At 37.1% G+C, this 27,846-nt stretch overlaps 1 protein-coding gene and 1 long non-coding RNA gene across 3 annotated transcripts in view; one reads left to right on the top strand and one right to left on the bottom strand.

The window, feature by feature from the left end:
• The window catches only part of LOC125319656, a 119,414-nt gene that overhangs the window by 51,201 nt on the left and 40,367 nt on the right, over positions 1 to 27,846 (bottom strand). The gene's annotated exons all lie outside the window — the stretch shown is intronic.
• SLC1A3 (solute carrier family 1 member 3) overlaps positions 16,590 to 27,846 on the top strand; it is a 63,807-nt gene continuing 52,550 nt past the window's right edge. Inside the window, exons 1-2 of the mRNA XM_048291076.1 lie at positions 16,590 to 16,759; positions 18,477 to 18,751. Of these exons, the coding sequence (XP_048147033.1) occupies positions 18,571 to 18,751 (181 nt within the window). The 5' untranslated portion in view covers positions 16,590 to 16,759; positions 18,477 to 18,570. The remainder of the gene's footprint in view (positions 16,760 to 18,476; positions 18,752 to 27,846) is intronic.

The following is a 27,846-nucleotide window of genomic DNA, read 5'->3' as shown; positions in this document are numbered from 1 at the left end:
TTGCACTTGGGAGTGCAACGCTTGACACTGTAGTCCGACTGAGGTTTAACTAGTGCCAAATAAAGGAGAATAATAGGCTCCTTTGACCTACTGGGTGCACTCTAAAAGTCATCTTGTTAATGTGGTTGGCCTTCTGCAAGGGCACACTAACATATCTTGTGAAAATATGCTGCTCCTAGCAGAGATAAAGGTACCTATGGTACTGACGCTGAGTTACAAGGCCAGCAACAACAAAGCTTCTGTTTGGACTGTACACTTAAATTTTATCATCAGGCCTTTCTTACTCTGATTTCAAACAAAACAGTCATGGATCTCTTATACTTTATCATCCACCTTAGGAGACATTCTCCACTCAAGATGGCAACTTAGCTCTTACTCCCTAAGGGAAAAATAATACAAACAGTATTTGATCCCAAAGACTGAAGAGCGTAATAGGAAAAACTGGTTCAAGGGAAGAGATGTAATGAGAAGGAACAGGGAGAAGTAATGACATGGGAAGAAAGAAAGAGGAACTAATGAAAGGGCAAAATGAGAAATGGTAGGGGAAAGGGCAAGAGAATTATTGTAGTGGTGAAAGCTGGGAAGAAATAGTCTTTAGTCTTTAAAAGCATCTGGAAAGTCTGGCAACACTAGCAAAGGCCTCTTCTCAAGCCCCAGAGCCTACTGCAAAAACAGACCCTGCTGACCTCCTCTTTCAAACCCTTTTAAAGTTCTAAACACTATAAAATCTATCCTAGTGTTTCAAATAAACTCAGTGACTGCTTGCAGTGCGTGAATCCTTGATCAGTCCTTTGGCTCTGCATAATCAACTTTCCACAGTACACTAAGACTCTGGCATTGCTCCTCAGTGGCCAGTGCCAGCAGCAACCTGAGTTTCAACCATTTTAAATTTGGAAGGATTTAAATCTAAATTCAGGGACTGGTTTGGCCTAAAGAGACATTCTATGCTTCAAATTTATTTTTTAACAAAATCACTCAACAAGTCTAGCAACAGTTCCTAAACCAGTTGATTTTCTGTTAATTTTTTGCTTTTCAGCTTTCGAGTTTTTTATTCAAACTGCCCTCCCATTTTTTTAGCCATTTGCCCCAACAGGATCAAACAGGGCATTTTTGTGAAATGAACTCCTTTCTCCATGACCACTGCTTTCACTGTGGACAGCAAAAACGTTGCAAATTGGGCTTTATTTATTTATTGTATTTGTTATATAACACCCATCCCCATGTATCTGGCTGCCCTACAAAAGTTAAAGGCAAGAATAAATAAAATAAGGCCATACCCAGTGGCCAGAGAGAAGCAGCTGTTCTGCCAAGAGAAGAGCCAAGAAAAAACAACTCTGAGAAAAAGAGCTGTTGAGAAAATCAAAATGATCAAAGATGCACCATCTAGAAAGGTCAGCAGAGTTTATTATTGAAGCTTTCACATGCCCAGTCTGCTTAATTGCCTTTTATAAGCATTTTACAGTCAGCCCTGGAGGCTAATGCAGGTGGAGATGGTGTGCAAACCTATCAATGGAACCAAAAAATGCTCAGCAGCTGTTCCAAAGTCACAGCAGTGTGAAAAAAAAAAAAGAATGAAGACATTCAACTGTAACAGCTTAACAAAGATGAGAACATGTTACATTTATTCGTTATTCATCATCATAAAATTATGTAAAAGTTATTGTGTTTGCATAGCAGAAACCAACAAAAAGGAAATTAAATTATCTTCATTACTAAAAATGAATTACAATATCATAAGTACTGAAGAAAAGTACTTTTTTCCATAGTACAATGAAGAGATCAAAAATTCCAAAAACTGAAAAAAAAATTATTAGCACTCCATTTATCTCCAATCCTGAGTCTCTTATAGAGATATTAGCAAACTGCACTTGAAATTTGTCTCTCCACAAAACAGTAAGGGAATGTTCTCTGTTCTGTTTGTTAAACATAGCAGAATGCCGAAAGCAGATAAATTTTGAACCCCAGCAGTACAGCCATATGATCGTAAATTCCTGCACAGTACAAATGCCAGCCAGATCTGCCCAGCTTTTTACTCAGTGTGACTATATGAAGATGTTGAGCCCTGCCTGGAAGACATACAGACAGGATCAGTTTACATTCGAGCCAAACGATGTCATTTGTACGACTGGGCAGGCAAGGAGATTGTTCTGGTCTTTTGCTGTTGCTTTTTCCACATGTTCCCGGCTGAGCTGGCATGCTCCACTAGAGATACCTGCTTGTACTAGAATGTATTTTAGGGCACACATGGGCTGTGTGTCCTTTCTGCTTGCAGCTGTGCCAGCTCTCACTGCTACAACTCCTATTCATCCTTGGCTACTCACTGGTGCACCCCTTGCAGTGTTTGCCACGCTTTCTCTCCTGCCAGCAGAGCTTTCCTGTAAGCACCTCCTAAAACATTTCAGGCAAATTGAGTCAAATTTACAGGATTCAGTGGGAAACTTACATGTATGTATAGCTTAAATAATAAATTCTAACAATTCAAAGCATATGTCCAGGCTAATTTATAGTAATTGAAATTGATAAAGTAATGACGCCGTAAGTAATACCTGTTGCTGTAAGAATCTTGTATCTCATTTCCTTTTATCACCAAAATCCTAAACAAAATTAAAACTTCCTCTATCATGATAATCATGGTTTGAAAAGCCTGCATCTTATAATTGCAATAAATAACCAGACATATCTTTATCTTCCACCAAAACCCTCCATAAGGCCTCCCCCGCCCCCCCCGGGCAAATTTCCAGCTATAAAGATTTTGTGGCTGTTTTCAGTCCCTGTATTCCTTTTAAAGGTACTTCCTCCCCAGTCTCCAGACTCAGAAGAAAAGACAGAGAGTGCATTCCATACAAATGTTACAGCAGACCCAATTCCCCAACAAACTGATTTGTTTAGTACAACCTACTTTATCCTATGTCTTCAGACAGAAAGCGCTTCAGGGCACAGTGTGTCTCTTTTCTGTGGTTAAAAGACACAAAAGGCCCAACCCGCCCTGGGGACCTGGGTGCTATCTGGATTCTAAGAGATGCTTTATCTCCCTTCATCATCAGGCCATCCCAACAAGATATCATCAGGCTGATGATTGGTCTGCTGAGGCTCTTTAACAGTTGTCATCAGACATTAAATCCATATAAAAATGAAGGTACATTTCCTCTATTTCTTTTAAAAGAACTCCTTGTCCTTAGTCTCCCAGTATGCCAGTCTCAGCACAATGAAGCTGTGGCCAAATCTGGGCACAGTTTACCAACACACAGGACCCTGTTGTTTGCAGCCCAGTATAATCTGGCCTGATAGTCAGAAACGAAACATCCCAATATACACAGTCAAATGTGGATTTTTGAACATGCAGAATTTGCAGATGCCATAGTCATGGCAGTAAGTACCTGGAACACAAACCCCTGTGAGCATTCTGACTCTGCTGCCCTTATGGAGTTACAAAATCACCATGCAAATACAGAGTGTTTTCTAAACTGCTCATCACATTAGGACCAAACCAAACACACACAGAGACTGAATTACCTGTTGTCCCTGAAGAAAATATTGCTTTAGATTGCAGGATTGAGGTTTTTGGCAGGGTACCAGGGAGCTCCCAGTGTGGCTGCCTGTATGACCCAGGAGTGTATATGGCTAGAGGGCAAACATAAGATTCCTGCTGAGCCAACATATCAACCTTTGTAAACACAAATATGGAATGAAAAACAAGAAGCAGCACAACCATATCATGCCATAGGTACATGCTGTATTTATTATTCTAGTGCAAATGCTCTGAATAAAAATATCTTTGTGGGGGTCCACTGCCTTTTCCCTCTAAAATTATGCATTTCTAAACCCACAACATCTGATGGGAATATTTTTTCTCAACTTGTATAAAGATCCTACAAGGAGAAATCTAGTTTAAATTTTTTTTTCTTGCTGCCTTTTCAGTTTTTATTTTCTCATTATGGTGTATCTGAAATCATTGATAGTTATTAAAATATATCTAAAGTATACCCCCGTAATGCTGTGTTCCAGAAAAACAGCTCTCCCTGAACCCTCAGTCACCAGCTCCCTGCACTGAGCAGGCTGCATTCTGTAGGAATAGAATTTCACATAAAACCTGTGTGGCAAAAGAAATTCTAGTAATTTGAATTGTCTGTTTTCATTGTTATGTAATTTGAAACAGATCTGAGGAAAACAGATGTTTTTCTAAAGTTGTTTTTATTGTCCTGTTTTTAACCTTTGATAGAAGATATCATAATGATGAGAAATACTGGGATTGCTGTTTCAATCCAGTTTCACTCTTTCAGCTAATTTGCACCTAGGTCTTACATGAAATTTCTTCACAATACCCCTGGGAAGAAATTCATAGCTCTTACTGCAAGCTGTGTGATATATAATGTTTTTTTCTCTGATTTTGCTCAGAGGATACACATTTTTCTGGAAACAAACCAGCAAAATTTCTATACTTCATCTGAATCATAACTCTCACATTTTCATGTGTTTAGAAACTCAACATTTTACTCTTCATTCACAAAGAATCCACAGGCACCACCAGAATGAGAGCTGTGCCAGGGATAAGGCAGCTTCAAGATCAAAGCACAGATTTATCAAGAAAACAATGAAGAATAGGAAAACAAAACCACTTTAACTATGCAAAGTCATTGTACATTCATACCAAGAAGATTTCACTCATTACCACATTTGTGAACAAAAGGGAGAAGCAAGCATAAAAAGGAAAGGCAGAATGACAATAATGAGGTTGAAAAATGCAACTGAGAGATTTCTCCCTCAAGTTTCACGTGTGAAATATAATCATTGATGGATTAACATGCGGGAAGTGAGAGGTTTGGAAGCTTTTCTGAACTCAGGAGAATGTCTAGTTTAAAAGTGGTGCTGTTGCTATTCTGAACAGTCTCTCCAAAAATGTTGTGAGAGTATCTATGGCAAAAGTATTGCAATATTAAACTTTCTAATAACAATTTTGTTTCACTCTTATTAAAATTTACAGTGTCAAAATGCAGGAGTGCCTAGAGGGAGAAGTTAATGTTTTCCTGTCTGAAAGACTCTTGTTCAAATATTCTACAGAATGCTACATTGAGAGCCTCAAAATACTGTAAGAAACATTTTCCAAATGTCATGATCAAGTCAACTTAAGTGAGTAAACCACAGTGGCAGTAAAACCAGAGAAATAATATATAAATGTGGTACTAGTGCATTTATTCTTTGATGATCCCTTTTAAGATTTTTCTGCTACAAATCCATCAGTCCAGAACTTTTTTCTTTGTGTAATTGCTGACTGGTTTTGTGGTTTACACCGAGCTCCTGTGATTCAAAAATGAGTGCAAGTACTGACTTTCACATGCTTGAGTATAGAAAAAAAGTCAGGGAATGATCTTACATACATTGTTAGAAAAGGAAAAAGCAACGTTAGTAAGGGCAAGGCTCTTTTTTGATTGTTTGTTTTGGAACAAATTCAGGAATAGAAGGACATTATTAGTATTGCAATATTGGCAGTACATAACCTCCTCAGGTCTGGCTGCTCTCATTAATTCCAAGTAAAACTGTGTCTGCTTTCTCTGCCCTGTGGTAGAACTAACATTCCTGTCCAGAGAGTGAAAGACTTCAAAGACCTTAGCATGAGAAGAATAGTTTTAAGGTTAACACATATAGGTTCTTCAAATATTGACGTCAGGGTTTAGAATCACAACACTGCACTCACTCTATGTCAGCATCCAGATTTCACTGATGTTTCATTCAGGAATTTTGATTTGTTAATAGTGGGAAGAAGGGGCAAGTAAACATGCAGAGCCATCTTTGGTTCTCTGGAAATAATTTTATATCCTATGCCAGCTGAGTTGAAGTGCTGGTTGAGACTGGCAAAGACCACAGCTCTTCCAAAGAGTTGTCTTCTCTCAGCTCTGACCACATTTCTACCACCAGCTGAACTTTCCTGTCTTTTATTGTCACCTGTCTCTGATGCTTGCTGGATCCTTTTGTGATTTGGTCCAAGTTACAAAGCAATGAGAAGTTTTAAAATAGAGAAGTTCCTAAATGACTTGTAGATGACTTTGCAGCCCAGGTTTTATTCCAGTAATCTCACTGGTTGGTCAAGGATTCATTCAAAAGCCACATATAGGTCTTAAAATAAGACTAGATTTTGCAGGCTCATAAAAGGCAAATACAGATTTTAGGAAAGTTCTTTCTTCTGAGGACTTTTCCTGGCAAGTAATGTGATCAAATGGCCACCTACAGAATATTCATGAGGGTAAAAGTAATTTTGAAAGATCTTTGCTTAAGAAATGCCGAAAGAAATCAGTGGATACCTTAACATGTTTTCTCAGATTGAAGAATATCTTGTGAACAAGACTAAAATCACCTGCTTAGAAGAATTTTCCTCCACAGTGGAGGATCTTCTCAAAACATCTAGCTTTCAACACAGTCAAAGATGCTGACTTATACTAATGCCAAGTAAAATAAACTTTTATCTACAAGTGACCTTAACATTAGAGTGTAGAAATATGTTGATTATTCTCTACTAGAAGAATGGACAATTTCTGCTATTTTTTATGATGATTAAGAATTACCTCAGAACCTTCTGACTCAGAGTTAATTTGGCATCTGGTGGAATCCATATTAAAAATGTAAAAATAACGGAAAGGTTATGTTTATTTTGAAAGAAAAGAAGGACAGGAAAAGGAAAAGGAAAAGGAAAAGGAAAAGGAAAAGGAAAAGGAAAAGGAAAAGGAAAAGGAAAAGGAAAAGGAAAAGGAAAAGGAAAAAGGAAAAGGAAAAGGAAAAAGGAAAGAAAAGGAGGCTAAAATCATCTTGCTGCTTGAAGATTGCTATTTATTCTGGGTGCTAAGACCTCATCTAGGTGTGAAGTATGAGTATCCTATTATATGGTACTCTGTTGAAAGTACCAGAATGATGAGAATAGTTCTGAGGTGGTGAGACTGAGAGGGGATATTATCACGACCTGATGCCCTACTGCAGGAACTGAATTCGCTCCTCCTCCAGGGACCTTATGTGAAGCTCTCAGACAATGAATAGGACTGTAAATTGCTCTAACAGTGCTTAGGAAACCAGAGCTGAAAGCTGACTCTGAAAAGCAGTTTAGTAGTAAATCTTTTTGAAAAATTAAAAATTCAAGAGGATGCTAAAAGATTTCTGGCGCTCCTCCTGAGACAACTTTTTTACAGTAATCTACATAATAGCAAAGGAGAATAATTTAAGAACTTCAACACAGAGATGATTCATAAAAAGGGACATGATAGGTTCTTTTACATGTGGCTTCAGAGGAAAAAGTTCAGAAAACAGTCTGACACAGTCGAAAAAAAAATTCTGAGTTTATTTTTACTTTTCAAACTTGTATGGATATTTGCAAGCTTAGTTTTTGTTTACTTGAAGAAACTTGAGGAAAACAATATTTGGGATGGGAAGAAGGCCTGTGAGCATTAAACTGCATCAACTACAAGAGTCTAGTAGGAAAAGATTACATCTGGGGTAAAAAAAAGCACCTCAAAAAGCTGTTAAAATAAGTAAAAACACTCCAATGAAAAGAATCATCAGCAGAGAGTTTATGAAGCAGGATGAAGAGTGTTGAAATATTCTATATGAATACTATGTCTTAACTGTTCTCGTACAAAAATCCAAGTGAAAGCAAAGCTATAGGTGATGGAATTGGGTACCTAGATGGCATCCATCTTAGATTACTGGGCAAAATGGATTTCCAGGATTATCTAGATATTCCTATTTAATAAATTCTCTATTAATACATTCATCTGAAACACAAACAGTGTGATTCATGACCTCTGCACTACACTGGCTTTTTTGAGGCTTTGAGGGGCTTTTAATAAATATCTGCTAAATATTTTTAATGTGAATGAGGAAAAGTTCTGTGATGGGCAGAGAGCTGTACTTTCTGGATCACTGGTCCACATTTTACAGAGCAGGGACTTGTCTGTGGAAGATGGGACTCACAGTGAGAGAGGGTTCCTGGGGTTTCTGATAATGAAAATCAAAAATACATTGAGGGTTATGCTACATATCTACTTAAAGCATAATTCTGTAGTACATTGTTGTACAATTCACAGCAGTGAAATTAGGGGGAAGTGAAATTAGTAGCATTTTACACTTATTTTATACTACATCAAGAAAGCCCTTAGGCATCAGGAAAGAAAGGAATGAAGCTCCTCACACATCCCTGATAATATAGAGGAAATAGAAACCCAAAAATTTTAATCTGAGACAAAGCATATTTGATTTTCATGGTATTCACATACGTCCATCAAAGTAAAATGTTATTCCTACAATCAAACAAGACTTCAACTGATTATGTTTTTTGTGCAAACAGGAGTTCTGAGTCTCATTTGTTACTGAACCACTGTAGGGTTTAATAGCTTGTGATTTTAAAAAGTTCTCATAACTTGTTTTAAACTGTTTGAATAGACCATGACAAAAGCAATTGAATGCGATCATCTCATTTCATTCATCTCTCATTTTATTCTCCTATTTTGTGTCATTGAATCACTGGAACTTGCTCTGTAATAATTTTTCAGGAACCTGATCAAAGACTTCAATGCTCTCATATTGCTGGGCCCAGAGGAAGTCAGGAATTACAAATAATTTATAAGAAGTATTCATATCTCAGAAAAAATCCTGGTTTAGTGATACTTTTCCCAGAGTGCCCTCTTCTCATAGGTGATATGTTTTTAACATTTAGCCTAAACCAAAATTACTGGGTAATTCTACAAAGAAATTTATAATGATTTTACAGAATTAATGAATCATCAGGAAAATAATATCAAAGCACAGCTGACTGGGCTCCTATTCAGCACTTCTGAATCACTGCTCATTGAGCAAAGCAATCACTGGACAATGGGGGTTTTGCCTGAGCAAAATGTGAGTCAGGGGACCTGGACTCGCATTGTCCTCACTGGGAGTTTTGCCGGCATATGGAGTGAGCTGAGACTTCTGGTGAATGGGAGCCATTCACAGAGTGGCTGAGCAAAGCACCCAATACATCACCATTCTGAAGTTAACACTAGGTGGTAGACATAACTGGAAGAAACACAGACATTTTTGGAGCCATGTGAAAGACTTGTATAAAGCAGCATTTCAAACTCATTGTCTCTTATTTCCCCTTATTTTGGCCTAAATGTTTTTGTTTTGAAAGGTATCTGGCTGTTCATTCCGACATTCCCTTTGGTTTAACAAATTAATTAAAATCCTTTTTGCATGTAGTTTGTAGGCGGAAGAGATGTCCCTGTTTGGAAGGGAAGAATTGACACCCTTGCAGTTTAAAAAAGGAAATCTGTTCCACTGTCCATAGCCTCTATCACTGTTTAGTTGGAGGAGGGAGAGGTTTCTCACTAGCCAGTTTTCAGCATGCAGCTGTGTGAGTGCATATCCACTGTCTGTAGAAACATCCCAGGCTACATGCTGATGATACAAACTTGTCCATGAATCCATGTCAGTATGAACAAGACCTTCAGTCCTGCTTCCCAAACCACTGAGAGCTGGTATAAGAAGAACACAAGTGAAAACTAAAGGAGAAAAAGAAGATACAGTGAACCAAAGAAAAAGAACAAGATGGCAGGACAAAAAAAGTAACATGAGAGAACAGAGAGAAAAGGAGTATTACAGACTACAAAAAGCTCATAAAATAAGGAATGGAATAGGCGTCTAAGAATCAAGTAGGGCCAAGGTCTAACCTTCCCTCAAAACCTGGATTCATTGATTCAAATGAAGACAAGACCTATCCTGAGCCATTTTTCTCTAACTCAAAGGAAACAAGTGGTGGAGTAAAGAGTAAAAGTGGAGATAGAGTTAATGGAAGTAAAGGGAGAAGAGCAGTGAACCTGTGAAAGCATGGAGAGTAGTTGCTTTACCAAGGAAAAGAGGGCAAGGGGAGACAAGGACATTAAATTAATATGTATTGGCATACAAGTTCAGAAAGGAACAGTATGGGTGGAGTAAGTGACAGCATGAAAACAAATCTGATGCGTAATGTGTAGTGAATCTGTAAATGAGGGATAGGATGCCATATTATGGGAGAGATATTTGATTTACATCTTCCTTTTAACAATTTCTGGTTTGAATGAAAGGACTACTCTTTGTTTTCTTTCTATAGATGCATTTACAATATATGTCAGAAAAGCTTTCATTGTATGACACGCAAATTGAAATAAAAGCAATCTACAGTGTATCAACCCTTCGTCTTGTTACAGAAAGACAGCATTAAAATGTGGACTCAGTGTATCTTTTTTCATTATTGTAATTAATTTTTGATTACAATGATCTGAATTTCTTTTGTACAACCATAATATCCATATCCTTTCAGAAGCTGAGTGAAGAAATGAGTGCTGACAGAACAAATTGAGGTAATATATCACACCAGTGATATCCCATCTTTCCTTTGAAACATACTTGTTCACAATCTTAATCTACTAAATTGTTCACAATCTAATTATCTAATCCTTAATTTTTCTATATATATGATGACAGGCATTTGATCACATTTCAAGAAGAACAATGAGTAATAAATATTAAAAGACAATTCTTGTTTTAAGCAAATTGCTGATTAGCAATGAGTTCTGTGAACTCTGGATCCCAACAGGGAATGGAATTTCAGAATGAAAAACACAGCAAGAAAATAAATGCTGACCACCACACAGCCTGACTGTCTGGATGCCAGGGATACTATGAAACAGATATTTTGAGATCTTCCATGTGTATTAAACAGAGATCCTCCAAAATAACCTATTTACTTTAAATCATCCTAGCCTATGTGAACTAAAGACATAGAAGCAAAATAGACTTTCTGCCACTCTGTTTTGCAAACCTGATGCTGCTTTTTCCTCTGCTGAAAATTTGCATGTTTTTCTCAGAGCCTGTTTCTTTCTCACAATAAACAATGCAAAACCCTCCTGCCAAAAAAATGTCCAAATGCTAAACAGTTGCTATTATAGTCATTATTATAGCAGCAACTTTGAGCTGTGTGCCTTTAAATTATAATTATTTTTACAAAAGATTTTTGTGAGTCTTGATTGCAGTAATTCTGGTCCATAGTAGTAAATGTCTATTTAAAAAGTCACGTTAGCTTACTGCTCCAGATAAATTTGTTTCCTTAAATGTACTTCATACAAATGAGTGGTTTTCTCTGTATTTATCTTACTTGCTATGCTAACAACAAACTAGGATGTATTAAACAGCTGATAAATCACTGTTTTGTTATAAAAATAGCTACGGACAAAGATGTCAAATGAAAAGCAGTATTTTATATGAAAAGTGCTTCATGCAGATAATATCATATTCTAATTCAGGAATGTCCATTCCTCTTTAGTGTTGTTTCTAACCTATCTGCCTTTTCTTTGTAAGGAAGTCATGTCAAGAAAAAAAGAAAGCAGTGGAAAAGGAAAAAATAATCGGAGACCAATCTGTTGTACAGGCTAGCACATGTGCAAGTGATAAGCCTGTACCTTGTTTAAAGAATATCCAACAACACAAGACCCAAGAAATGGATCTTCTTCAACAACAGGTCTGGGAATTAAGACAGAAAACCGTTCAGCCAGTGGGACACCCACAAATGGTGCTCTTATCCCAAATCAGGACCCATGTGGGATCACTGTTCTGTTGCTACCATGACAGGCAAGGATTGGAGGCCATGATTTAAAGTACCCATGGCAGTGCGTGCTCTCTGCCAGAGCTTCCCCAGGGCACTCTCAGTAGCTCTGTCGATTCACAAGCTACCAAAGTTTAGCAGCTGATCAGAGAAAAGGTTTTTTTAAAAAAAAAGAAATCGGGAAGAGGAAACTAAGAGGGACCTGAGTGACAGGGAGCAGCAAATTTCTGGCTCCAATGCTGTAACTAGCCACAATACTGTATTAACTTTTCAAATGAACCTGCCTCTCCCTCAACACCCTTTCAAGTGATTGCCACTGGCTGTGGAAAAGCCAGTGAAGCCTACTGTAGAGCCTTTTGCATCTGAAATGCTATTGGCTACCGACGAGATCCCATTAGATTTCTTACAATGACACAGTCCTATCCTATCCCCAATCCTTCCTAGACGACCTTGCCTATTCTTCAGTGAGAATCGCCCCACTGTACATACAGACATTCACATCCTCAATAAGACAGTTAGGGGAAAAGTTCATGAGCCACATCCTCTGCTGGTATAACTTCATTTCCCTTCCCCCTCCTCCCAAGAGTGAGTGCTGATCTGACTCCCTGTGTTGAAAGGAAACAAGGTTGTCTATTCAGCTGCAGTCAGACATACAGTGTGTGTTAAGGCCCAGACAGCCCATGATGCTGAGTAGAGATACTAAAGCTTCATGTTTCTCTGCTGGGAATTTTCACAGAGCAGAAAAGGAATGCCGTCTTTTTTGTTTGTAACTTCCGACTGACTACTGACAGAGCTCAAAAGCGTAAAATCACATTTATTCTCACGGCACAAGACCTTGAAATGTACGAATAAAAATGACCAAGAGGATTTGTTGGCTGGCTTGAGTGAGCAGTGTTAAGACTGTAATGGGACACTAAATAGAAACACAGAAAAAGATCCCTGAAAAATCAAAGTCCTGCTGGTTAGATTGGCCTGTACTACAAGTCATTCATCCTAATCTTACACAAAAAACTTTGCCTTTGAAGTGTTCTTTTGATGGAATACTAGCATTTTCTAAAATAATTTAATCCTTACCATCAACAGAACATCTTAACACTTTTTTTTTTTTTTTTTTTGTGTAGATGATCTTGCCCAGTGGTTTGCAACATATCAAAGATAAACTGAAGTTCAGCATGACCAGTAGAGGAAGCTTCCTCTAAAAATGACCAAGACATGCTTGATGCATTTCCTGGAGTGGTCTTAGAAGGTGTGAACTGGATTCCTTTAGTAGAAACAAAACCAGATCATACAGTCTAAGCACTAAAAAGTGTTTGGGGCACAAAACAATGTTAGAAGCAATTCAGTGTAACACTCCTACTGTGCAGATTCTGCAAACGTCATGCTTAGAACCAGCTATGGATCTGCAGATCTTTTCCTGCAGTTCTTCATACTTGCTAACTGAACATAGCCTGTGTCCTTTTTGATGAATGTAATGCACATGCAGGTATATAAATCACAGTACAATGTCTTCAATAAAGCCGTGTAATAGCTTTCTGTACATCAAATCTTAATAGAAAATACAGTACATTTTTCATGCTTGGCTGGCCAAAATCAAATTCCCCTCTGATATTTGAAAAGAAGAAAACTCTAAACCTCAATTTCTCCTACTCAGCATGCTCAAAAAAGCCAACCAAGTACCTCAGAAAGAAAACCATGCCATAGTCCTGTGGAAATATTCAGGAGCCTAAGGCTTAGTTCTGCCAAATATTTGCTAACTCGTATGGATTAAATTCAACCTCTTAGAGAGTCAGCTTCTTCACTGATACAACAGTGTATAATCGTAATAAAGAGTTCTAAGATGGATTGGAGCTTGAAAGGGAGTCATATATTTTCTTATTTTGTTCAACTTAATTGAAGTCTGGGGACATACTGACAGGCCATTTACCATGAATAAACATATTCTTTCACAAGAATTTTATTCCAGTTTTACCACTGTGTTATCAACAGTATTTCTCTGAGCTTCCAACTAAAAGTCCAACACTTCAGATTTTAAGCCAATATTAATTTATAGTGCTGGCTTATTAATGTGAAACCTGTGTTACTTTGAATGGTAAAGTTTATTTCAGCTGGGATCCATGCAGTTGTATTCCACATTTATTGCTATCTGGGAAATTAAAGGATTTGTTGCTTCATTTCCACTTTTTGCATTTGCTACAGCTGGCTTCCCTGGGTTTTTGTTTGATAGCTCTTGTCAGCTGGAAATAACAATACTTTGTGTTGGAACAGCAGCTTCCACTCTAATACCTTTACTTATTTCACAAAGGCACTCAGATACTGTGCAAAGTACATCTACTGACTGACTTTGTCGGGCACAACCAAACGGGGCTTGGGTTTGCCACAACACATGATTTCAGCTGGCTGAATCCACACTGCTTGGGAGGATGAAGTTCAAGTCATAGCCAGTCCTTGCCCTATACTTGCACTTCGCTGCTTTGCAAGCCACCTCAGGCATTATCAAAGAAGGGCTGAAACTGGAACCCAAAGCACGCATTAGTGTGCTGAGCTAGTATGTCAACACAGACAGGCTCATCCAGGCCTTAGGTCACTCCTTGTCAATTTTTATGGAAAAAAATACCACCCTGAATCACGTAGAGATTATTTCATCTACGTAAAATTGGCGTTTGCACTTATGGCTGGTACTTCGTGTTAGTCTACGAAACTTAACAATGTTTTTGTATATTCTTTGCCTTGGCTAATCCAAACTAAAGTCTACAATGTGTCTAATTTCTAAATTGGTCTTCTTAGAAACTAACACTGCTGAAAATGCTACAGGTAGAAGAGCATAGCCAATAACATTTAAAATTTGTCCTACTATTAAATGCTGCATACTAAACCTGTTAAATCTATTGTATCTATTAAGGGAAATTCCAGTACATTTGAATTACATGTCATGTCTTGCAGGGTGCCACCATGCTTTGAACTTATTTGACTCTTTATTTTTGCTATCCAGGGGTATCTAAAATACATGAGGTTTTATAATATAAGGGATAATACTCTTGGAAGTTGAAATCAATAAAATAAATGAATATCAGAAAACGAAGGAGAGAGGAAAAAAGACAGAAAAATTTTAACATATTGCCATAAAAGCTCTTAATATTTTGTTTTTCTACGAGCTGTGTATTAATATCTGTTATTCTCTTAGAGATAGTATAGTATCACTGCTGAGGTTAAGCTGAGTTGTCCTACTGATTATTGTTTATTTTCATTTTGTCTCACTGAATAGCTAATTCTCTCACAGGATTATCCTCATTTCCCATTGACTCCAGTATTAATGAAAGCATTAAATGATGACATACTTTTGGATCACCTCACTTGGGGCCTGACCCTGTCCCATTAAGTCAAGTGGATCATTACTATTCATATGAGCAGAGGGCAGAACTATCTGGGAGGTTTTGCAGAAGGCAAGACATACTCCAAAAAGAAAGATCAAACGAGCAGATTGCTAGAGGCCAAAGGTTAGTTAAAAGGTCAGTCCCCATCTACAGAAAAAATGGTGAAAGTATTTAAAAACTGCACCACAAAAAATAAAAATGAGATAGACATTTAAGATGCCAGAAAATACAAGGTGCAAGAAAATACAGCATGTGTTTCTGTCTTTGCAACACACGCTGTCAACATTTTTTCTTCATTTTTAAAGTCAATTAATAAGTTAATTTAGATGTTTCCTCTCTTAAGTTAGATACCAAAGATCAAGATTCTATGGTACACAGATCAATCTCAAACCTACATTAATCATAAGGAAATTTGAAATGACTGTTATATTATTTTTCTCTACATTATACTTCATTATTTGACTCACATTCAAACTGGAAAACACTTTAGCAAAACCATCTACACTGACTGTGTGGAAGCAAATCTGCTGTTAATTTTCTTTGTACCTAACTATTCTTTGTGTGTCTAGTACATAACTCTTTTCCCTGTATACCTAAATGACTTCTCTGGAAAGAATTTAAACATAATCTATAAACAAATCTTTACAGATTAATATATATAGATGAATTATATATTTAGGATAAGTTTATATAATTTTCAATTTACAATATTTGTCTTACAAGAAAATACTTTAAATCCCATGGAAGATGCACTGAAATACAATTATGGAATATTTTAAGCTGACTTTACCAATGTTTAAAATGAAAGTGTTCTTCTAAAAAGGAAAGTTCTTTGGGAATTCCCCTGACTCCCATCAGCAAATTCCTTTTCAATAATGCATACTTTGAAATGCTAGAAAAACTGAAAGCCACTTATTTCTCAAAAGTGTATATTTTACACTTTTCATTCATTCATTCATTCATTCATTCATTCATTCTCTGCTATTGAAACAGGTGGAACGCGAAACTTGCTATCAGTGAGTTTAAATTGCCAAACAAGAGGCAAGTTTTACTATGTATTTTGAATATCTACAAGAAACATACAAAGAATTGTAACTGATCATGTTAGAGAGAAAACTCTTTCCTTGATAATGCTCCAGTTGCTTCTGGAAGATAGGTCTGGTTCCCCACCCTGGGAAGAGTAGATCTTGAATAGCTGTCTTTAAGAATTAGAAAATACGCGATAGCTTCACACCGTGCCCATTTTTAGAACAAAGCAGCATGCTCAGATATTTTATCACTTATTTATAAAAGCACAGGGATAGTGTTATATAATTATGTTCAGGCTTTTCGGATGTCCAGTCTGGAATGCCTAATAAAGAAGCGCTCCAGCCTCCCCTGTCTGTGTGTGTGCGATCCTTCAATTCTTCCCGGATCCTGATTTTGCATTTCTAACGAAGCTGAACTGACAAAGCGTGAAAGTGGTCTAAAGGGAAAAACAAAGAAAGTGACCCTGCTTTCACTGTGCCAAGACTAATCAATATTCCAGAAGCCCCGCTCTCCCCTCACTGCCGATGTGTGGTTTGGGGTGGGTTGGTTTTGTCTTTTTTTTTTCCCAGAGCCGGGCTCGCAGTCTCCTCCCCTTTCCTTAAGTTACAATGATAGTAAGTTGCCGTATTCCAGAGCACATGCAGATGCCAGTTTTCTCCCTGGCGCTCGCTCCGCTCCGCAGCTCCGTGGTCTCCGCCGGGAAGCCCCCGCTTTATCCACCGCGCTCCTAAAAGTACGCTAAAAGTACGGAAGGTCCGAAGAGGTGAGTCCATCCTGTCCTTCCCGTGCGGGTTTAAGCGCGAAGTGTTCATTTTTCACTCTCTGCCTTTGTGTCTTAATTAATGTAATGATCCTTTGGGCTGCACCCATATTCTTTCTTGATCTTGATGTAAATTGCACAGGACAGATTAGCTGCATTAAACATCCTGGAAAGAAAGGCACTGTGAACGATCTCTTTTTTTTTTTTTTTTTTTTTTTTTTTTTACAAAATGCTTACATTAATCGGTCAGGAAAAAAAAAAAAAATCCTGCTTCCACACAGCAGTCTTGTCCACGGTAGACCACCTAGTAATTTAAATATTTAGCTCGGTCTCAGAATGTTTCCACTCCCTAATGCAGCAAAGTTTACAGTGTTCTGTTGAAATTCAGGGAGGATATTGCACTAAAGTGCCAGTCTTGAAACATATGGTAAAAGCAGTGATCAAAATCTACCAAAATAAACTTGTTACAGCGTGCGATTTTGTTTAAAACATGCTGGCTGAAACCCCTGCGTATTTATATTTTAGGTGCGTCTTAAAAAGAAAAAAGTTATTTTCGCACTAAATTTGTTGAAAATTAGATGTTAGAGTTGAACTGCCTATAAACAAAGACAAATTTCAGCAGAAGCACCTAACTTTATCCATTTATTCATTTCTAATTTCTTTAAAAAACCATGCCAGTGTATATTAACTAAGACTTCAGAAAATGGGATTCTCAGTCTGGAAAATACCTTTGAGGAGGCTTCATTATTAAACAAACTCATACCCAGCAGTCATCAAAACAAAAAAAACCCAAACTACCAACTAAAGTAAAAGGTAATATCGTAATGAAAAACATTTAATATTAGAACAGTTTAAGGTTGATTCAGTGTGTAATTTCTTAAAATCAGACATGGTGTGATTCTTGGGTTGTCCTGCACAGGGCCAGGATTTGGACTCAATGATCCTGATGTGTCCCTTCCAATTCAGTATGTTCTGTGATTCTATGATATATGCTTGTAATTGCTATCAGGACAAGCTAAACATTACTCCGCAATGTGAGTTGGTATTACAGTCTGAAGAAACAAGTAAAGTGGGATATTACTTCTAATGTTTTACAGATGTGCTTGGAGTAGTTTATACAGCTAAAAGATGAATGTTATCAACATAAAATTGTCAAAGGCATATCTTCTAAAAAGTGGTTGAGGGATAAATAAACTATTGCTGCTGCCTTTTTCCACATGAAAAGAAGGATTTGAGCCAATGCATTCAATCATTTTTAAAAATGTGAACTGTAGAACAAGTTAAATGTTTCAGTTTGAGCAAAATGTTTCTCTTCAATGCATAATGTGAAGGTGAGCTAGATATTTTTTTTCAAATAACAATGGCCTGATAAAAAGAACGAAAGCAAGCCTGACAGTTTTAAATGTTATAATGCCTTAAGTTGCTATGATTTGTACTGATTTTACATTTGTATATCAATAGCAAATATTTTAAAAAGTTTCTCCTGGGTTTTACAGCATGACAATAGTACAGGTTAATCTCTGAAGGCACAGGACATTTATCTGATCAGTCCATATAATCCTTCTTTCAAAGACACAGAGGCTTTGCATCAAAAACTGGTTAGATATTACGAAAAATACAAGTTTTACTGAAACACGAAGAGTATTTTCTTCTATGTAAATACATAGCTAATCATTCCTCTAAAATCTTACTGCAATGTTTGATACTTCTTGTCTTGCAGGTTTCTCCAGTGCCTCCCACTGAAAAGAGTCCTCCACTTTTCTGAAGGGATACTGACAGAAGTTAATTATAAAAGAAAGCTTTCAGCAAGATAAATGACTAAAGGTAACGGAGAAGATCCAAAACCTGGAAGTAGGATGGAACGAATTCAACAAGGAGTCCGGAAACGTACACTTTTGGCAAAAAAAAAAGTGCAGAGCATAACAAAGGACGATGTTAAAAGTTATTTAATGAGGAATGCCTTTGTGCTCTTCACTGTCGTTGCTGTGATTCTTGGTGAGTAATTCGTTCAATAGGAATATTCTGTTCTCAAGTGCATTTGACAATGACGATGTGACTGGGTGATTTGCATTACAAATGAGTTCCCAAATTCTTCTGCACTGATAAGAATGTTCTGGCTTGGAGAGTTTTGGCTTTGACAGCTGCATGAAGTTTAAGGAAGAGCCATTAAATTATTCTAGTTATTCATAAGAAAAATTTTGCTGAAAAAAACCAACCAGAATGGCTGTTTTATGAATTCTTCTCTTAAAGATTCAGATAAAATAACTGAATTGAGTGTTTTCAATTGTATCTTTTCCAACCAAAGCCAGGTGCAGCAAAATGCTCAGGAAGTAACTTTTATTTACCTAAAGTATCAAAAAATGAACACCTTGCAATGATGAATAGAAATTAGCAATGAATGAAATGAAGAGATATTTCTAAGCAAAGGCATATAATAAATAGAGCCTCAATCTTTCCAGTTTTCCCTTGATAAATGCAAATCTAAGTTTATTCTCTCTCAGTCACTCACAATCTTACACAAGCATCTTTCAGATGCAATTTGGGCAACAATGGCAATGTTACTTATTCAAAGGACTGAAAGATAGCACCTGATTAAATGCCTTTTAAGAGTATATGGGGAGGAATCCAGTACAGCAAACACCCTTTAAATTTGGAATGCACCAAAATGTAAATTCAAAATATTGCTACATACTTTGAATTAGCATTGGAAAGAGAACTTGATGAGAAAAACATGCAATTTTTTAAAACTAGTTTTACTTTAAATGATTACATGATCACTTATGATAATTTTTCTTTAACTAGAGATTTTCAAAGTGGCTCCATGTTTCATGAAATAACCACTCTTTACAGGGTGAGCAAGAACTTTATGGCTTTACTGTATGGCTTTCACTTTTCTCACTAGTTCAAAATATAAAATTGTGAATCTGCTCATGATGATGAAAAACCATATGTAAGGACCTAAAGATAATGGTATATATCCTTTGCTTATGTAGGGCCTAATGTCCTTCATAATAGTGCTCTGTACAGATCTGCTTGCTGTGTTTCTACAGCTCTTCAGGAATTGAAATTTTAGGGTTTTGACATGATTGTTGCTTGATGCCACATCAGCAGTGTTACTTTAAATTAATTTCAGGTTTGACGGTCTTTTGCTGGGAGACATTTATATTAATTTGCCTATTGGTAAAATAAAGTACTTTGTTGCTAAAGCAGTAATGTCAGTTTCTGATATTTATAAACAGTACTTGATAGTAGTTTTAATTCCTAATTAAGGATTTTCTCAGTGTAGAAGCCCTATTAATATCAGGGGTTAAAAATTAGGTGTTTTATCTACAATGGTCAGAAAAGGGAGAGCAAATTAAGGAAGTTTTGAAACACTATCCAACCTCAAAGAATGCAATTCTTTGGTTTTTACTTTTCTATACAGCATGTGACAAATTTTTCTGTTTTTGCAATTTTTTCTCTATCATCTACCTCCAGTGTGGTTCCCACAAACTTGTCAATGTGGGAAATGAAATGTAGACTGCACAAGTGTTTTTGCAGTTATTGATGGTTCCAATTAACTTTGGATAACTGGTGACACTCTGCCCACTTCTCCACTACCACCTACAGTAATGGCAGAGGATCAGTAGACACTGAAACACAAGTTGGAGAACTAATGAAAATGTGCAGCCTAGGATGAGCTGGCTGCTCCAGTTCTGCTCATGAACCTGTAGACATATTCAGTGTAATATGTGGAAGAAAAAGTCTCATTACTACCAAAGAATGCTCAAAAATTTTCTTACATTTATTATTTGTGGTGAAATTTTGCGGTACATATGTATGATTAAAACAGTAATTTCATGGTTAATACCTCATAAAAATGTAAGATTTGGGGCTTTTGAGAGTTTTTGGCTGTTGTGGAAATACCCAGAAGTAGGGAACAGATGGCTCAAGCGTTTGGAAAACACTCACTGGTTGAACTCCGTCTGTCTAGTTTGGCAAGGACTAAGTTGTTATAATCACTTAGTTGTTTGGTGATCTGTGGAAAACCAGATGGTAGGCTTGATCCCTTTCCTAGCAGACAGTAATCAATGTTGCAGAATTAACCCACCAATTAGCACTACTGTCTCTCCCATTTGAGATGCTTAGATGTGAGTCCAGGTGGAAACCAAACTGTATTCAGGCCAGGGTTGAATCTTTTACAAGAAATAACGCTTAATGCTCTGTAATCTGACATTTTTTAGAGCTGTCAGTCCAGAAGTTTTCATAGAGACCAAACCCAAGAAAAGGAAGATTTTACTCAGAGAGAGCAACGTTTCTTCAGATACATTTCTTTCACACCTCTTTTATCAAGGGATAGACATGAAAAAGCCTTTTTTAATAGAGCATTTCCTATTTCTTTGCTAAGGAGGATTGATTCTGGTAGAGGTTAAGCGCATAGGATCTTAGTTCCAGTACTGTACTTTATAATGGGGATTTGGGCTTGTGTCTGTGTTGCACTTTGTTATGAAATGGGTAACTACAACATGAAGTTCTTTCTGATGTATACGGATATTTTGCAAACAGAATGAGGTTCTTCTGGCATTCACATGGCAAGGTGAAATATAGCCTTTACACTAACCTCTGTTGTTGCTCTGATTCTAAACTGAATTCTAAACTAAATTCACTAGCTGCTACAATACCAAGCCAATTACTCATTAAAAACCTATTGATGAAGTTGCAAGAAGCTGTAATTCATATTGAGAAATACTTAGAACTATTCTCTATTTCCTAAAAAAATGCATGTAATGTCCTTCAGATTACACCTTCTGCATAGGTAGGGGCTGTCTAACACATTGTCATAATCATTGTTTTTATTTTTAGTGAAATTTAAGCTTTTTCCAAGCCCTTCAAGAAACTTTAAGAAAAGCATAGTTAGTAAGTGAATTATGATACAATTTTTCACATTCTTCTTGTACACATAAAGATATTATAAATTAGTTTTCTGCAGTCAATCTTGTCAAGACCCAATAGATGAGAACAATCATGTGAGACAAATTTGTGAGGCTGACCACTGGCAAATTGAGAATATCCCAATGGCCAGGAGCAATTTAAGGTAGGGTAGGGATCATGGTTGCTCATGGAAAATCAGAAGTCTCACAAACTTTGAAGTGCTAGCCAAATTACCAGCAAGATCTCAGGCAGTGCCCTCTCTCCCACAGTACTTAGAATCATCATCCTTTATCAGCATGTCTTCATTGTTACATCCCATTTTCTGAAAAATGGCGCAGGAACTCAGACTCCAACAGGACTCTAAATGTCAAAGAATCTCCTGTGGGTTCTGAGCTTGAAGGAAAGACCGAGATGCAGAGAGATGCTGAGCAAAGATCCTCAGAAGCTGTCTGCAGAGAAATGCTGTTTTAATTGAGGGGCTCAGTGAAATAGAGTCAGGTTGTGAAACAAGTGCTATGAAAAGCAGTTTCTGAATATTAAGCTCCAATTAGCTAGCTAAAATCCTTTTGCCAGAGGTGTATGTTGCAGTTGTCTGCTGGCACATTCAAGGGGGAGGGGATGGAGCCAATTCTGTTTTCTGACTACCTGTTTCCCCAAAGGGAAGAGGGAATGCAGCCCTGGCTGTGTCTTTGAAGCCAGGCTTCTGTAATTGCCAGCAATCTCACAATAGGTGTGAAATGTAGATAAGCCCATACAACCTCTATTCTGCAACAGCATGCACTTTGTGGAAGATTCCAAAACTTCCCAGCATGTTTACAAAAAATCTAGTTAAAAGTACAGGAAGAAGACAGGTGAGATGAAGGCCTTGTCAATGCACCTTGTCCCTGAAGAAAAAAATCATAGAGATGAATAAAGCCTTGAAAGGATCCTTCATGACACAGAAAGCAAAAAACCCACAAGGCCCTTACAGTATCTGAACAGTGAAAAGATGTGCAGAGAAACAGATTCTCCTATCTCTGCAACACTCCCTGTCTGAACAACAGTTTAAAGACTTAAGAGCTACAAGTCCACATATCACAATATGCAGGTAGACAAAACTTGGGATAATGCCCACAAAAAGGAATGTTGAAGCAACATCTTTTCTGCTATTAGCAGATCTCTGTATCTACTTAAGGGTGAGGCTGACGTACCCAGAGAAGGGTATTTGACCCCACTGTATATTGACATTAAACACTGTGACAATTCTAAGGCAGCCTTGGTAAAATTTGCAGGAGAACAAAGTGAGGACCCATCACTGAAGGAGAAACAGTTGGGGGACCTGAGTTTTAGGTGAAAGAATATGTTAAAATATAAAGGGAGAGATTATACAAAGAAAAAAAATAAGTTATATGCAAGAAAATCAAGATGGTTGGCTAAAGCAAAGGAGAAATTATTTTTATGCTGAACTCAGAGGCTGTCTGTCTCAGAGCTCTCCTAAAGAATCTACCTAGCACAATTGATTTCTCACTTGAGTGAAGAAACCTTCCTAAGTAATACTCTGAAATATTTGCTATCAAAACCTTTTTTTTTTTAGTATAAAAAAGTTATAATTTCGAAAGGAGAAAAAAACATAAACAGACACCATAAAACTCAGAGTGACACTTAAAACTTCAGAAGAGATGATTCTTTTCAAAAGGAAGAAAATGTAGAGAAATCCAAAGAACTTTAACTCTGCTATTAAGAAGACAGCGGTAAAAGACTGTGAAATATGAACAGTATTCTAGTTTAACAGTTACTTGCAAAATAAAATAATGTTAATACATTATCACAATCCACATTTCTTACCATTCATTCTGCTGTTACTGAAATGAAGCAGCAATGATTGTTGGACTGCCATACATGGCACAGAGTAACAACAATAAACTTGGCTACCTTGTGAATAACAATTAAGCATTCTGGAGAGAGCAGCTGTGCATAAATGCACAGCAAAAATGCAAAATCTGCCAAATATTGACTTACTTCTATCCTAACACTCTAAATTGTCTAATCAGTGGACTTGATAAGTGGTGTTCAAAAATAGTATGTCTGGATGGTCATAAAACAGTCCAGAGAAACATACATTCACTGCACTTTTCATACAGATTGTCAGAAGGCAGTTGAGATTCTCAAAATTATCTCTAGAAGTTAAAAATAATTGTATTTATGTAATACTGCTTCTTAAAAGGCTATCCTATTTTAAGGCTATCCTAGGCAAAATGCATGGCAGTAACTGCGTGAGACATTTAGGATGTAGTTTCTCAGAGAGTTTACAAGAAAATTCTCTGAATGCCATTAGAGTATGGCCATCATGCTAGGAGAAGATATGTTATAATTGAAACAGTAGTTATCTCAAAGATTCTCAAGAAAACTTTTGTGGTGACCCTGAAAGGGGACTGAAAAGACATTTCAACATGAAATAAACTAGTTTTAGGGCTTGCCAACCCTTTCCATTTTTCAGTGGACAGGGACTATATATTTTGTGAAAAGCAGCACAAAACCATAAGCAAGATGCCAATGATTTGTATGCTGAGTAAATATTTAAAATTTTTAGATCCTTACTAGCACTTGTAAAGCTAGAACAAGCTGTCATTGGAGATTAAATGCTTTTAAGCTGGCCGCAATGAAGGTGTGGTTGAAGATGGTATGTTCAGTTGTTCATGAATTCTTGAAAATTTCATTCATTTGGCTTAAACTTCTCACACAATTTCTTGAAATAGCCAGGCATCTGAAAGGTTCAAGGGATTAATGTTATACCATAGAAAAAAATGGTTTTACAAAATCCTTATCTTTTTAAGCGCATTTGAAAAACTGTACAAATAAATCCAATATCAAAGAGAAATAAACAAATGGGCTACATATCTTAGATGTTAACAAGGCTGCTACAAAAAAATAAATGCATGCATTGGGATAATTTGTACCCTACTGTAGCACAGACTTCTAGATCAGTAGCTGAGACATACTGACTTTATTTTTTAATGCCTTGTTAAAGGAAAATCAGACATTTTGGAACCACCAAAATAATATAAATAATACATATAGTCACATTAGTTGTGTAAATCCTCCAACCATCCTCTCAATTCCTTTTGTTTACTGTGCATTTCCTTAAGATATTGTATTTCATTTCATTTTCGATTACAACCCAGTAACCTTATGGTAAGTAAACTTACAACAAGGCAGACACTGAGGTGCTGGAGCGAGTCCAGAGACAGACAATGGAGCTGGTGAAGAGTCTGAAGCACAAGGCCTGTGAGGAGCAGCTGAATGAGCTGGTGGTTTTTAGCCTGGAGAAGAGGAGGCTCAGGGGAGACCTTATCACTCTCTACAATTCCCTGAAAGGAGGGTGTAGCCAGGTGGGGATCAGCCCCTTCTTCCAGGTAACACGGGACAGGACAAGAGGAAAAGGCCTGAAATTGTGCCAGAGGATGTTCAGTTCAGATACCAGGAAAAATTTTTTCATTTGAAAGGGTTGTCAAACACTGAAACAGTCTGCCCTGGGAAGCAATGGAGTCATCACCCCGGGAGATATTTAAAAGATGTATAGATGTGGCACTTAGGGATGTGGTTTAGTGGTGGACTTGGCAGTGCTGAGTTAAAGGTTGGACTTGAGATCTTACAGGCCAGTGATCTTAGAGGTCTTTTCCAGCCTTGATGGTTCTATAATTTGATGGGATTTAGCATATTTCATAATAGGGTTTTTTGCAGCATATTTACGATTCAGTTTAACTGCAGCTTTTGAGCAATGAGGAAATGCAAGTGATGATAAAAAAATACTTAGTAAGGAGCTAAGAAATTTCCCCCTCCCATACTAATTTCTCCATCTCTGTTGTTCATAGAATATGCTATGGTGTCTACAAAGTATATTAGAGAACAGCTAGGTTCCTCACCAAGAAGTTTTAAATTATTTATGGATACAACAAATGTGGTTGGAGTGAGGAAGAAAGTATGGAAGACAGCAAAAGAATAAATGGAAATTATTTCAGAGAAATTTTGCTAAAATATGGATTATTGTATTTATTATGTCGACCCATCAGACTTGAACCTGTATTGATAGTGTTTGCACTTTCAATCAACACAATGAAATCACAGTGTGTGTAACCACTTAAAATCCATACAAGAGGAATTTATTTTGACTATAGATTTCGTGAGATGTTTTAAAATCAAAAAGTCAAATAATAGGTTTGATGAGCTGTACAACAGTGAAAAGGAAAATAATTAAATGCTGGAAAAGAGGCAAAGAAAACCAGAAGGATACCAGGAGAGTCAGGACAGCAACAAAATATTACTGCTACTCATATTCCCTGGTTGTTCTCCCATGTCCTTTCTTATAACACCAGCTATATTCACCTTTTAAATTCTTGTTCAATTCTCTACATTAAAAAAAAATGCAATATATTGCTTGAAATTTGACATGTGTATATTTTCTATTGGCATGGATAGAAGACCATAAATAGAAATGGCTTGAGAGTTACAAAGAGTGTGTTCTTGTTTTTCACATTTTACTGTAACTTGGCATAACTGAAAATTAATTTATCCAAAATAAAATCTTTAAAAGATGGGGCTGAAGTTTTAAGCATTATTTACACTGCAACATAATCTGGCCCCTCAAACTGGCATTTACTAAAATGCTTTGGTTTTACCATGCACAAGGGATAAATGAAAAAAAAAGAGTAGAATTACCTTTGTATTACACCACCAACAATCAGAGAATTCTAGGAATACTGACCAAAGGTAGTGGACAAATAAGTCTACTACATATATTCTGATGTCTTTAAAAATTTTTTTGACTTGAGAATCCATACATTAAACAGACATGAATGTGCAATCAAGTCCTTCAAAGCCTAAAATGCAAGCAAAGAAAGCTACATATGGAAACCAAATCTCAGAGCTCTGTGCCTTTGCATGCGCTAGATCTAGGAGACTGAACAGGATAACCACACGAGTCCACAACCTAAGCATGTAACTGCCTAAAACTTGCCAGGAGATACACAGACAGACAAACAAACAGGTTTGCATTCTTACTCCCACTCCTTTCTGAGTCAGGACCATGCCAGACATTTTCACCCAGTGGAGATCCAGAAGCCAGAGAGTCCTCACCTTGGGAATGGTGTCAGCAGCACTTGAGGAGTTATGTTATTCTTTTCCTCTCAAAAGGCAAGTTACAGGAAGAGGGAATTCCACCATTCCTTTCGAAGCTGTGTTATTGGGCAGAGGGAAACGCAAGGCTTCTAAAGACAAATACATATGCCGAGAGAGCAAAACGCAGCATTGTGTTTAACCTAATGACTAAAATGCTCACCTATAACAGGAAGCCCCAGGCTGTGAAATGAACCTGGGAGCAAGAACAGGGACACAGGGTATTCCAAGTCCAGATAATTGTGCGCATTCTGTGTGACAGTTGTGTTCATTTGTTAGTCCCTCAGGACTTAGCCTGGAATTAGGCAAATAGGTGTTTGGGTCATGACAGTTCTGAGAAAAACACAAGCAGAATGGTGAGAACTGAGGAGTTTTCCAAATCAAATCGAGCAGTGCCCATTAACTTCATAGATTTCCAGAACTAAGCTTTTTTTATCTGGAGGGACTTTAAAGGTCACAGTTTGGACTCAGGTGCTTACTGTGTAATTAAGTATTATTCCAGGTGCAAATTTCCATTTGCCATTTTTGTGACCTTTAAGATAGGAAAATTCTACCACTCTGAATAACTCCTAACAGTGAGAAGAGAGGTGTCATTACCTGTACAGAGACTACATGTAAATTAATCATCTATGCTACAACATATCTTTCAGATGAGTTAACTCACAAGAAGTAAGGCATGATATCTCTTTTTAATCAACTGAAATAAAACATTTCTTGAAATTCATGTGTTGTAAGAAGCTGTTGGCAAGTAAAGAAATAGATGAAAGGTTCTATTTGGGAATAGTTTCACAGCCATACTGAGGATTTTAGGGATGAAGTGGCTCATAATCAAACATCTAGGGACTGAAAGCATCCTAGTTATCTTTTAAAAAGATGGTAACATGATTCCATGAATTTAAGCCATGGACCCAATTTTCTTATGGAAAGAATTCACTGAACAACAAATCAAACATTAAAAGAGGTGTTAGGGTAAAGCTTACACCTGATTTGGCAAAAGTCTTGTATTCTACAACAGGAAATGTTCCCTC

This window comes from Corvus hawaiiensis, chromosome Z (genome assembly GCF_020740725.1).
Source record: "Corvus hawaiiensis isolate bCorHaw1 chromosome Z, bCorHaw1.pri.cur, whole genome shotgun sequence".
Classification (NCBI taxonomy): Eukaryota; Metazoa; Chordata; class Aves; order Passeriformes; family Corvidae; genus Corvus; species Corvus hawaiiensis.
Note: the sequence above shows the minus strand (reverse complement) of the source record. Positions and strands in the feature narration are given on the sequence as shown.